This window comes from Ostrea edulis, chromosome 2 (genome assembly GCF_947568905.1).
Source record: "Ostrea edulis chromosome 2, xbOstEdul1.1, whole genome shotgun sequence".
Lineage (NCBI taxonomy): Eukaryota > Metazoa > Mollusca > Bivalvia > Ostreida > Ostreidae > Ostrea > Ostrea edulis.
The window spans coordinates 53,389,239-53,403,088 of NC_079165.1; the positions used below are offsets into that span (position 1 = coordinate 53,389,239).

Here is a 13,850-nt window from a genome sequence, read left to right on the forward strand (position 1 = left end):
ATGTGATGTAGTCTATGGATTAGTCTGATATTTTGAGTTTATGGAAAGTGAATGACCATGTGATGGGACTATAGATTTATCATTTCACAATGCGAAACAGGAACTCATCATATCGTATATACTCGCCTATAAGCCGGATTTTTTGGGAGTTAAATTTTGGGTCCATAAAGGCGTTCAAGAGCATACAAGAACAACAAACATACGCTACGTAAACTATAGAGAGGAGAAAATCTAAAATGATAGACATAACATAAAGTGTCCATTTGAAATATAGTGTGAATGTTACTGAGAGTGAAGAGAATATGCAGTGGTAGAGACATGGAAAGTTTTGGAGAGAATGAGAGTGATTATAAGGAGATGGTTGAGGGTGAAAAAACGATGTTTGCGAGAAGAGAATTATTGAGATTCTGTTTGAAACTGAATTATAAATGCAATAAATTTTAAGAATACATTTAAAGTACTTTTTGTTTGGGCAACTTGAAACCCATTTGGGCAACCTGAGATTAGTACCCAGGTTGCCCGAATGGCGAGTCCAAATTCTGATGAGTGTCGAACCCTGAAACTGTGTTTCAAAAACCACCCTGTAATATTTCTTGAAATGGTAATTTAGTAATATAAATGATGAATTAAACAGGTTTGCAGGAATAGGAATTTTAAACACCATTTTCCAAAATGCATTTTTTCAAGGTTTTTAACATAGTGGGGGTCATTGGGCTCTCAAATTGTCTGCTGCCCTATCTACTTTTTAAGTCAAATGATTGCTGAAGTGTAAAAGTTAAACATATCAAAATGTTTCAAAAATCTGTAGGTTTTAGAAGTAATGATTGTTTCCCACAAAGAAGATCCAAACCTATCAATTTTGTTTCAATTAAATTACTCGTCGGTATAAACAAGTAGATAAATTTGTACATCAAATGATTTGTTTTCAAAGCTGAAGTTCAAAGCCCATATATTTTAATTCTCAAGCATTACACATATTAAGCGTAATTATGTTGGTAAAATTTTCCTTCAACTGATTCGTGCTTAGAACCAATTACATGTACCTATATTATAACCCTCAATATTTCAATTTTAATTGATTCTCACACCCTAAGCTACATGTCACAAGAAAAAACAACCAACAAACACATACAAGCCATTTAATCAATTTACATATACCTGACCAGGTAACATGCTGTGGGACATTGTATCAGTAGCTTTGATCAGCTATTGAGTGGTTCAATCTGAGTGCATTGAAGTGTGACTTCTCACCCATGAAACTATGGGGTCAATAGGTGTAAAGTTGAGATAAAGATCAATTGTGTACATTAGAGGGCTCTTCTATCATTAGAATAGCCGAATTTTGAAAATTTGGTGCAGCGATATTACATCAGATTGACTTTAAGATATGCAATATTAGAATAAGTGGAAACCTCTGTGATTACTTACCATTGAATGTTATTCTAGCCACTGATGTGTGTCGTAAAATATCTGGCTGTAACTTTGTTGGACGAAAATCAATGTTGATGGCTTCATTTGGTGGAGATACAGTAACACTCTGAAAATTATTGGGAATATATTTCAATTAAGCCAATCTCAATACACTTATTAGCATCCTTCACTACATAGATTCAATTTGTTAGCTCAAGCTTTTAATACTGCAAAAGTGTGTGTGTGTGTGGGGGGGGGGGGGGGGGGGGGGGGGGGGGGAGGGGGGGGGATGATCAACCAATGTTTCTTACTTTGCATGTAAAAATAATGGAAAATGAAGGTTGTTCTAATCAAAACACTAAAGGAACAAAACAATCAAACATGCCTGAAATATCAGACATAAATAACAAGACTAGACAGATAAGTTCATTCTGTATTGTCACCATCATAGGAACTAGCCCTTAATTAGCAATTTTGGTTAAAAACTACAATTTGACTGACAACAGCTGAGGATGGAGGACTTGTTATCATTTCACAATGTGGACAGAAATGTTTATTGCTAAATGTACATCAGATGCCAATGAACAGAACCTGTTAATTATATTGAATCATTATCTCTAGTGTAATCTTTCTTTTCACATGTGATTCAATCTTTTGAAAATTAATTTTTGTATTTTACAATTACTCAAATGCACACAAAAATAATTATCAGGCACATAGCAACAGGATGTCTGCCCCCCTCCCTTCGACAACCCACTCTTTCTGTCATTATTACATGCAATGTTGGTTATTTATATACACAAAGTTTGATCTATAGGCTGGTTCCCACCCCCCACCCCCTCTCAGTGAATTGTATTGTAAAGTTTAACATAAAATTTAACAGGTGAATTGAACTGAAGGATCAACACTTGTTCCCTCATGATTTAGGGCTTTGGATATATATTTTTTTCATTTTGCTTGTCAAGTATTTGCAGACAATTGCGAAGTCAACTTTTCTGGCTGTATTTATATTACAGACTCCTGCTGAAATTCTCTGCTTGGACAGAAATAAACTTAAATGAGTGACTCATGGGACCCAAAAAACTTTGAAAGATGGGTTTAATTTTTGAAAAAAAAGTCTAGATAAGCTTCATTTCAACTTTATATATTTATGTTTAAGACTATGAATAGGAGTCTCCATGCAAATGAGATGATAAAAATGCATGATTTACAGTAAACCTATCCATTTGTACTGTTTGACCACAGTGTAACAGCCCAGTGATTTGACAGATTAGTTTCATACAGAGTTACTGAACCTGATTATTGATGGCTAAGAGGATCTTGTGTTTGTGTATATTGACTTGACATTGCAGGAATATGTATAATTTATGCTTTTCATGTAGTTGATAGGTGATTATATTGACAAGTTTAAGTGATTTGTGTGTGTTGAAATAGTTTGAGCACATGTTTTGACTTTTGTAGAAATCAGCTGATCATAAACTGTGGCAAAGTTGTAGAATTGTAGCTTACTTAATTTGCCAGGGACTGTTAAATGAGTATCCTGTAGAAAGTAAACCATAGCTTTATGGATCATTACACGTTTTCCTGTAGTTTAACTTGTTTTCAGTTGATTTACGGTGGTTTATTGTCCTGTTGTAAACTGGTAGCTTGGTTGTCCTAATTGTAGGAGGTTGAGCCCGATCGTAAAAGTTACAATAGCGTTGGGATTTTTGGAGTTAATCCTGTTATTTGTTGTATCAAATGGATAATCATTTACTTATTTCAGTTTAGGAATGTATTTAGTGATGATTTTGATTCAGAATAGTTGTCTTGTATGTACTTAGTAGATCAATCTAATTAAAATCAGACTTCTTAGATCCGCGCCGTATACTCTGTGTAAGTAGATCTGACGTAACCCGATTAGGGGTCATGTTCAGATGAACTTTATGTCAGCCAATCAGCGTGTCGGCTTTGAAATCGTCGATGTTCACAATTCAAGGAAAATGGCTGCGATTGTTTGGTTTGAAAGAAAACGCATCGCAGCTAGATGCGACGTCACAATGCACTGTTTACGTTGACTGACATTATATTCCTCCTGTTATTTAAGTAAACCATCTTAAAAACTATTCAAATCGTACCTATCCCTATTCATACATAAATCGGAATTCACAATTAATTTAATTTGGAAGGAATTCATATCGTACGTTTTGTTGTTTGTATGAACGGAATAGATTAGGCATTATTGCGAAAGTTTAAAATTCGTTATGCGAGAATATACAATTTTACAGTGTGGAATAAACTTCGTGGGAGAGAGATTACAGCAATTTGTTTACGAATTGCCAGGAACCGCCTAAATAGCCATCATTGTCTGTATGGCGCAATCTGACTGGCTGATAGTTCTCATGAATATTCCAAGCAAAAGGTCATGCGGACATGACCCCCTATGGGGTTATGTCAGATCCTATTGTAGCGATTGTGAGCGTATTCTAGGATCTGATTTTAATTAGATTGTTAGTAGATTTTTCTACGAGTTTTGCCGCTTATGGGAAATGTCACGAGAGATTCTCCTACATTTTCCAACGTGTCCAACGTTTTCCAACTTTTAAGTCATGTTTTTGTATAAAAAGGGGAGATTCAAAGAATTTTGGTTCTTCTGCGAGGTTCGTTTGTTTAGAGAAGCAGTGTTTTAGGGGTAAGGAGTTAGAAGTTAGCATGGGTTGGGCATTTTTGTATTTAGACTTGAGAATGACTTTTTAAGAAGAGCCAGGTATATTTCCAGCACAATTTGGGGCCTTTTGGAATTATTTGTGGAATTTCATAAGAAGTTTTGGTTGAGTTAAGTGACTTTTAGTGAGGAATTAGACTTTGCTGAAATTTGCTATTTGTTGAATATTTAGTAAATTGGTGTCAGATAATTAGTTAGAGAATTTATTGAAATTCATTTATTAGGCTATTAGATTTGTGTAATTTATACATTTAGCTGAGGAAGCTAGGCTAGTGTATTTCTAAATTTTGCTGTTGTTTTATAACTGGAATTCAGACTTACCGGAATTCAGATTTAGAAATTATTCAGGAATTTCAATAGTGTTGGAAATTCACTAAGAAATTAAGTTCAAGGGTTTAAGTTATTGGTTTTTACTTTCATCCAGAAGGTCTGGGAGAAAGATTAAGAGTCAGGAATTTATACTTTTGAATGTTGATTGATTTTCCAACATAAGAGTGGTGGGAAAAGTTGGTTATATAGACAGATTTAGGTGACTTGAGACAGACTGAGACAGAGTTTAGAATTTGTTGATTGTTTATTTGAGAGATAACCACTTAATTGTATTTTGTCTCATTTCAAAGACAGAGATTTACAAGGTTTTCTAGAATTGAGGGTTTTCCAACCAAGTTGGAAATGCGGGATAGTAAAGAGTAAGAATCGAATCAGAAGATACTGAGTGTTTATGGAATTTCGTGACTTCCTTACAATCTAGGTGTTAATAAGCTGACAAATAGAGAAGAGAATTTAAGAGATTTCGTGTATTAATAAATTTAGTGTAACTTAGAGAGCGCGGGTAAATAATAGGAGGTATTGGTTGTAGGCAGTGGTGATAGAGTTGAGTAATCAAAAGTTGATTATTCAAGGGAGATAACTCAGTGTTGCGAAATAGGAACTTAAGGGTGTTAAATTTTAAATCACTGTGCCACACAAGCCCTCCTAGGCTCAGGTTGAGCTGTGTAACGCAAGCCTTACCACGAAAGATAAGACACCACCCCATACACCGTTACAATATTAACCTAGATACAGATACTATTTGTATGTGACACATACTGCTAGGTTTTGACCATGACATCATAATTTGAAGTGTATATTTAAGATAGCTAAATGTTGAATCTTTTAATTAATGAGTGCAAAAAGTTTATCTGGTTCATTAATAAGCAAATAGACCTCAACATTCCTCTTCAATTTGTAAATAATGATATGTGTAGATGCTAAAATACACTTTGCAAAATTTTCCTTAAACTTTTTATACTCAGGAGCAAACATTTTAAAGTATCTTCCAATTCACACACAACCTTCATTCCCTTCAGCTCTTGTACCTGCATCATCAAAAATTCAATTTGAAACCTCTAAAGTTTTGAGAGAGGTTTTCCTCTGACTTTATGATTTTGAATCTTTTAAGATTGATTTTCCAACATAAGAGTGGTGGGAAAAGTTGGTTATATAGACAGATTTAGGTGACTTGAGACAGAGTTTAGAATTTTTTGATTGTTTATTTGAGAGATAACCACTTTAATAAATTGTATTTTGTCTCATTTCAAAGACAGAGATTTACAAGGTTTTCTAGAATTGAGGGTTTTCCAACCAATTAAATATTAAAACATTCCACATATCTTGCTACAAAGACTTACTGAAATGTGAACTGGCTTAAATCCTGTGTTGACAAGATTAAGACTGACAGTCACTGGGTCATCAAGTGTTCTTATGATACCAAAATCTATCATCTCCTTTGGGGAATACAGACCAGGAACTGAAATAAAAAGGAAGCTCTTCAATCTTACTTCAAGTCAAGGACATTTTTCCTTCTTATGCAAAGTCATTTGTTTTGACATGCAACAGCTGATGCCAGCAACATGACTATTGATTACGTAATAAGAGACTGATATATAAGGTAATAATGTACAAAACTTTGACAAGATATAAACATGAGGCCCATGGGCCACATTGCTCACCTGAGCAGCAGTTTCTAGCAATAAACAAACTGAGTAAAACTATCATTATACAAGCAGCTTGGTTTAGAAAAAACTTTTCAAAGGTAATGAGTATTAATTCAATAATTATCAAACTTTATTATTATCCTAGACTACAAATTCATTGATTATCATATGCTCTTACAGATGGGTTAGGCCTTTCATATAAACAAATTTCATCTAAGGATGCTTTGTGCCAAGTTAGGTTCCCTATACATTTGCATGATCCCCGACTGCCACGTGGCCTCACCCTTACCCAAGGGGTCATGATTTTAACAAACTGGCATCTCTACTATGTCAGGAAGCTTTCATGTAATTTCAGTTTTTCTGGCCCAGTGGTTCTTGAGACGGAGCTCCAGATAAGGTGCGTATGAGCAAATATCAAATATGCATTAAAGTTGAAAATCAGGCGTACAATTATGAATTAGCGAATGTAAGTACGCTTTACAATCCTAAAATAATGCGTACGTATGATAGAATAATATAAGTACGAATTATCTATTCATATGAATTGAGGTTAGATCAGCGCTTGATCTTACATGAAATAATCACTATGAAAAACGTTTAGATGACAATGACAATTTTGAAAGATGGCTTAGAGATATTAGATATTTAACTCAAAACAACTGTATCATGTATAAGCCTAATTGTTATACTTCTTTCTTAAAGAAGTAGAGTGCGGTCGAAAGCACAGAAGAAAAACGTATTATCAATAGTAGACGATTGATTGCTGCTACAAATGTCACTGGACAAACGATACTTCTTCCGCTATAACTTTAAGTTTTACTGAAAGGCCGCTTCTGCAGCATTGTCTAACTAACTATTTAAAAGCAGGTGTAGGAAAACCAATTCTTGGGTAACGGTACAAGGTGAGGGGAATCCTACAGTAATTTGAAGTAAAAACAAAGTGCAAAAATATATATATGGGCAAAATTAGGTTCTTCTAAATTTTAAAAAATGCTCTAGAAAGACACAAAATATTTTGACTTTGAAACTGATATTTTTTCAGAGCTCGAAATTAGCGAGAAATACTCGCAAAATGCGAGTACATTTGAAAGATAGCGAGTAAAATTAGTGGACACTCGAAGATCTTAGTGAGTGGTGATTTACAAAATATGATTGTATCGTATCCGTTTTATACGGTGATGCGCTATTCGCTTTTCTTAAACTTGCACTCTGAATCATACAAACGCTTACATGAACGACCAATTTCAAAAACCGTTTCTATCCGGATTTTTCTTTTACGAATTTTTTTAGAAACTCGGAGTCAAACAAATGCTTTAGAGGTCGGACATCGCATTATGATGAAAAATTTAGACATGTGCCACGAGTCCTGTTCACCTATAGGGGTGATTAAATTGAATTCCAAGTATGAGGTTTTTGTTATTCATTTATCTAAAAAAAAAAAAAAAAAAAAACACCAGAGTCTATGTTTTACCAAGTGTTCCGGTATTTATTTTATCAGAATCATGAGAATGTCCTATCTAAATTAATTTATTGTCATATTGAGGTCAGGTTGTAGTGATGACACGAGTGCACTGCTCACCGCGTAGACGATTATCAAAAAAGTTCATGGAGCTCATGATTGTGCAGCTTATAAAACCACGAGTCCCGGATTCGCTTTGAAAAATCACTAGTGATAACCCTGTTGTGGCATGAAATAGGAAGACTGGATCTAGACCTGCGGTAAATAATAATAATAAATACTTTTATTTAGACAGGATAGCACAATTAGTACAAATGACTAGTTTACATTGTGGTCCTGTTAGATCCAAATAGGTCCTAATAAACAGGTTGTGGATTAGAGGTGCGATAATCAAGAGACCTAAAAATTGCACCATATGATTTTAATATGTAACTTAGTGTCTTGTCCAAATGATGCCTGTTGACCAACTAGGCTCAGTAATGAATAATGATGGGGAAAAGCATTGATTTAAAAATATTTTTTAATGAAAAAAAGAGCACTGCCTCATTATTTTTATTTTAGCTTGTAGGTTTTCATTTTAGCCTGTGGATTTTTTTTACCCACAGGCTAAAATTAGCCTGTGGTAGAAAAAGTTAATTTCGACCCCTGTTTTTTAGTCAAAAATGTTTTTAGTTTCTCAGTTATAACAATTTAATTTATATGTACAATATGACAAATAGTTTTGTTTGTTTGTTTGGTGTTTATGAAATTTATTCAATACTGTACAATACAAACTTGTATATTTACGGGTGAAAATCCTTTGTTGTTCTTTTTATCATAAATTCTTCATTGGCATTTTGAAATTTATCATTGAGATATTAAATTTTAATATGTCAGACACTCAGTCACATAATATCTGATTATATTTAGATTAAGCGATCGAATTCTGCATTAGTGGCAAATATAATCAGTAAATTAACCATTTTGCATTGAGGCCAACTCTGATGCTGTTATCACCAGAACAAGGAGCTTGCCTCCTGCTGCTGTGATAAGCTGGGCAGTCTGATGCATGTTGATAATTATGCTAATGATTCTCTTATCTTTATTCCAATGCATATAAAAGTATATATATTCAGAAAGCTTATACTTTTTACTGTCCAACAATGTAAATTTTGTATATTTATATGCTCATTTAGTTATCTTTAAGAAGGGTTAAACCTGATGAAAACTTAAAAACAATTCTTAAAATTTTCCATCTCATTTATTAATTTGCATTTTTCTCAATAAAAGTCAAGGTAAACAGTATAATATTTTTGCATATATTTCATGATTTACTTTTCTTCTTTCAGATGCACTTTACATAATAAAAATCCATCAAGAAAATTTGAAGTTATGGCAATTTGAATGTCAGTTGGTAGTTTCCTTGAAAACAGAGTTTTTCATGCTTCACAATACCTGAAAGTTTTTTGTACAAGCCAATGTAATATGTCCAAAATCCATCAAATAAAGTACATGAATTTAACACAGACATAAAATTAAAAAAAAAAATATCAACAACTTTTCACAAATTAGTAAATAAATTCCAATTATACCATATATGGTATCCGGCATAATCCGCACACATTTTCACTGTCTGATCATCCTTATATGTTTGGATTGACATTCCAAATGCACAGGAACATTACACTGTGAGCAACCAAATTTCGTTACTCCTTTTCTTTGTCCTGGGGTTCCTGACAAGGAACATTCTCGGCACACTTTGTTTTTGTCAAACATTTTTGTAATTGAATGTTCAGTGCCTTGCCCCCCACAATCGACCCTTGGTGGTTCTCTGGATGATCGTGTGTCGCCAATCAAGTCCTCCACAATTTCCTCAACGAAGTCTTGAAAGTTTGGCCAGCGATCCTTGGCGATTTCCGGGTGAGTGTCCTTTGCTACAATGTATCCATTGTGAGCAGAAACCATCATCATGTAGAAAAAGAGTCGGTGCCACCACTTCTTTGGGCGATGATGGAGCATGTAATATCCAATCATCTGGTCGCAAGTGTCAACTCCTTTCATGTTTTTCTGGTAGTCGGCCAGAAGAAGGCGGACTTCTACTACATTTTGTGCTCTGTGTTGAGGGTCATGAAAGTTGGACAACACGAGCACAGGTTTGGTGTCTTGCCACACTGCCATGGTAAGGATGTCATTCTGTGCCACCTTGTACTCGTGCTTCTGTAGGCGCACATTTTTTGGATGACAGTCTGCTGGAAGGCCCTTTCTATTTGATCTGACAGTGCCACATGCCATGATTCCTCGGATGTGTAAATCTCGGAGAAGTTCTGGGCTTGTATATAAAAATTGTCCATATACACAGTTAGATTACTTCCTAACATGTATGAACACAAGTCCATTACCACCCTGTGTGTAAGACCCTTTTCTTGGCCATTCTCTTTTCCTGTATATACTTGAAAAGTTGTCATGTACCCTGTGTCACTCTCGGCCATAGTCCAAACCTTGATTACCCATTTTATCGGCTTTGCGGGTAAATACTGTCTAAATTACTACTAATGTCTACTGTCTGTTGAGTATCTCAGAAAGCAACCTCCCTGAATCTCAATGTGGCTTCCGTCCAGAACGCAGCACAGTTGACATGGTTTTTGCAGTAAGACAAGTCCAAGAAAAGTGCATCGAGCAAAATATGAACCTCTACGCAGTCTTCATAGATCTTACAAAAGCCTTCGACACTGTCAACAGAGAAGCACTATGGATTATCCTCAAGAAACTTGGATGTCCAGTGAAGTTCACATCACCCATTCAACTGTTCCATGATAACATGACTGGTGAAATGCTGTCAGACGGAGAGCCCTCTGAAAAATTCAACATCTCTAACGGTGTAAAGCAAGGCTGTGTTCTCGCTCCTGTACTGTTCAACCTCTTCTTCACACAAGTACTCCTGCATGCTGTAAAGGACATTGACACTGGTGTTTACATCAGATACCGTCTCGACGGCTCGTTGTTTGACCTGAGACGCCTCCATGCAAAGACAATGACACTTCAGAGACTTATTGTAGAAGCTTTATTTGCTGATGATGCCTTGATGGCCCATGAAGAGGGACGTGCAGCTCCTAGTGGATAAGTTCTCCGAAGCCTCCAAGCTGTTTGGCCTTACAATTAGCCTCGGGAAAACAGAAGTCCTCCTTCAGCCTGCACCGAATAGTGTACCCAAGCAGCCTAACATCACCATTGATGGAACTGAGCTGAAAAATGTAGACTCCTTCAAGTACTTAGGTAGCACCATTGCTGATGGCTCATTGGACAAGGAGATTGCAGTCCGGATCCAGAAGGCTAGCCATGCAAGCACTTGGTAGGCTCCACACCAGAGTACTGCAGCACAGAGACATACGCCTTTCAACCAAGCTGAAGGTATATAATGCAGTAGTCCTGACCTCATTACTGTATGGGTGCGAAACATGGACTTTGTATCGCAGGCACATAAAGAAACTGGAGCAGTTCCACACTCGTGCACTCCGATCTATTATGCACATACGATGGCAAGACCGTATTACAAACCAAGAGGTCTTAGACAGAGCCAGTACAACAAGCATCGTGGCCAAAGTTCTTCATGCCCAACTGCGCTGGTCTGGCCATACTATCCGCATGGAAGAGACAAGAATCCCTCGACAACTTCTGTATGGGGAACTTGTGCGTGGAGCTCGCAACCATGGTCACCCAAGGAAGCAGTACAAAGATAATCTCAAAGCCAACCTCAGATGGATGAAGATTGCGCCTAATCAACTAGAGGCAGTAGCTGCTGACCGCACACTTTGGCGTTCTCTCACAAAATCAGCAGTGCAGAACTTTGAGGACAACCGTCGTCAAGAACACGCCTCCGCTCGTGCCCGTCGTCATGCAGCAGCAAATGCATTTGATCCAGCCAACAGCGTGCAGTGTCAACAATGTGACCGTGTATGTGCATCTGAATTCAGACTTCGGAGCCATATGCGTAGACACAGATAAGTGCATAACTCTGTCATTCTCGGAACCGAGAGACTACTATGATGATGATGATGACTGTCTAAATCCTAGACGGCCTTTGAACTTCACCATGCTCTCATCTATGGAAACATTTCCATATGGAATGTATGTTTCCTTGAATTTTTCATTCAAGAAGTTGAGGAACCATCGCATTTTCCACAACTTGTCAGGCTGGTCTGGTTGTACCTCATTATTCTGTAGGTGTAAGTACCTCCAGATTTGTGTAAACCTGTCTCTTGACATCACTTTGCAAAATGAGGTTGAAAACAGCCACTTACTTTGTTGCCAGTAGTCATTTTTAGATGGCAATCTGATGATTCCCATGGCAAAGCATAATCCAATAAATGCTTTGATGTCGAATGCATCCACCGGTGTCCATTTCGCAGCATGGGGGTGGGTTTTTCCTCCTCTCCTGTTCAGCATACAAGTTCGTTTCCTGAACTATTCTACCCCACATTTCATTTGTCCAAAACAGGTAAAAATACTGTACAGCAGAGGCTTCTTCTGGGTGTTCTACTGTGGTACCACCTACTTTTCTATAGCGAGGTGGTAGACGGGGCTGGAAATTCTCCATCACCCATCGATTTTGAAAGCTGGTGAATTCTTCTTCATCTCCCGAATCTTCCGTAAAAATGTCCAAAACCCAGTCATCAATGTCTTCTAAATGAACTTCATGATCTATTCTGTCAAAATTTGCTGCAATCCCATCAAATGCATCATTTGTTTCATCATAATTTGAGTCAATATCGCTGCCTTCGCTCAAGTCTACATCCCTCGCCGCCATTTTGATTTTGTTAACTGATACATCGTTTTCTTTGTTTCTTCTCTAATTTCCCACCATAAACAAGTGTCTAGTTTCACTTTTTAATACGCATGAGCAGTGGAAATTTCCCAAGATCTGATTCCTACAAACGTTTTCTTTCTAACTTTTCATATAACATTGTTTTAAGCGTCTGAATAACAGTGTTTGTATACTACCACTGGAGTCGTATCCCGTACGAAATGGCAGACTACGACTAGAGTCGTATCCCGTGCAAAATGGGTTAACAAAATACTCATTTGACTTTTTCTGGAAAGCAAAATACTCCTTGATTTGAAAATCAGGGGGTAAATACTCTTTGTGGTAGAAAATTATCTGGAGCTCTGTTGAAAAGATTTTCAAATGACACCACCCACCCTCTTTTTGCATTTTTATGATTATTTTCCCTTCATTTGAACAAACTTGAATCCCCTTCACCTAAGGATGATTCGGATCAAGTGTGATTGAAATTGGCCCATTGGTTCATTCTCTACTCAGAGTTTCGTGCACTACTCTGTCAACGGCTTTTTACAGAAATCATGTAAAAGTATCTAACATCCAACATTTATGTTTTGGACTAAATATTTAGTCATATTATGAAATACTTTTGGAGCAATTAAATTGATGCTTACTGTAAATTGTTTAAAATCTGTTTTATGATCCTAAATTTGGAACTACTATGTAATATGTGTATGAATGTAGGACATTCACGTGGTGGAGATGGAATCAAAAGTAAATAAGGCTGCAAAAAATACGATAAAACTTGTAAAATAAGAGACAAACAGCTGAATAGAAAAAATGTGTTTAAGAAGTGCCAATTGGCTCTGAAAAGAACCTGGTGTATTACCTATTGCAACTTTTACATGTAAAGGAAACGAGAATGACTGTTTATATCATGTGATTATACTGTCACGTGATTCCAAGCGTTGACAGAGGTGTAAGTGAAGCTTGCATAATGTGCCCTCAGGTGAGAATATGCCAGTGGTTCTGGAGAAGATTTTCCTTCATATCAGCATGTAAAGCTTTTGGCCCCACCCTACCCCAGGGTCCATGATCTGAACAAATTTGAATCTACTCTATATCAGGAAGCTTTCACTTAAATCTCCACTTTTATGGCCCAGTGGTTCTTGAGAAGAAGATTTCTAAAGATTTTCCCTATATGTTCACATGTAAAACTTTGATCATTTATTGTGGACCAACCCTACCCCAAGGGGTCATGATTTTAACAAACTTGAATCCCCACTATGAAAGGTGAAGATAATGCACAGTGATCAATCTCATAACTCCTACAATCAATACAAAATAGATAGTTGGGTAAACATGGACCCCTGGACACACCAGAGGTGGGATCAGGTGCCTAGTGCCTAGGAGGAGTAAGCATCCCCTGTCGACCGGCCACACCCGCCATGAGCCCTATATCCTGATCAGGCAAACGGACCTATCCGCAGTCAAAATCAGTGTGCTAAGAACGGTCTAACAATCAGTATGAAACATGTCAGACAG

General features: G+C 36.7%; 1 protein-coding gene across 6 annotated transcripts in view; it reads right to left on the minus strand.

Annotated features, from left to right (window-relative positions):
• The window catches only part of LOC125682081 (transmembrane protein 131-like), a 212,392-nt gene that overhangs the window by 164,352 nt on the left and 34,190 nt on the right, over positions 1-13,850 (minus strand). For all 6 annotated transcript variants that reach the window (XM_048922470.2, XM_048922475.2, XM_048922474.2 and 3 more), the window contains exons 10-11: positions 5,785-5,903; positions 1,429-1,537 (exon numbers count right to left, since the gene is read on the minus strand). In XM_048922470.2, coding sequence (XP_048778427.1) covers positions 1,429-1,537; positions 5,785-5,903 — 228 coding nt within the window. The remainder of the gene's footprint in view (positions 1-1,428; positions 1,538-5,784; positions 5,904-13,850) is intronic.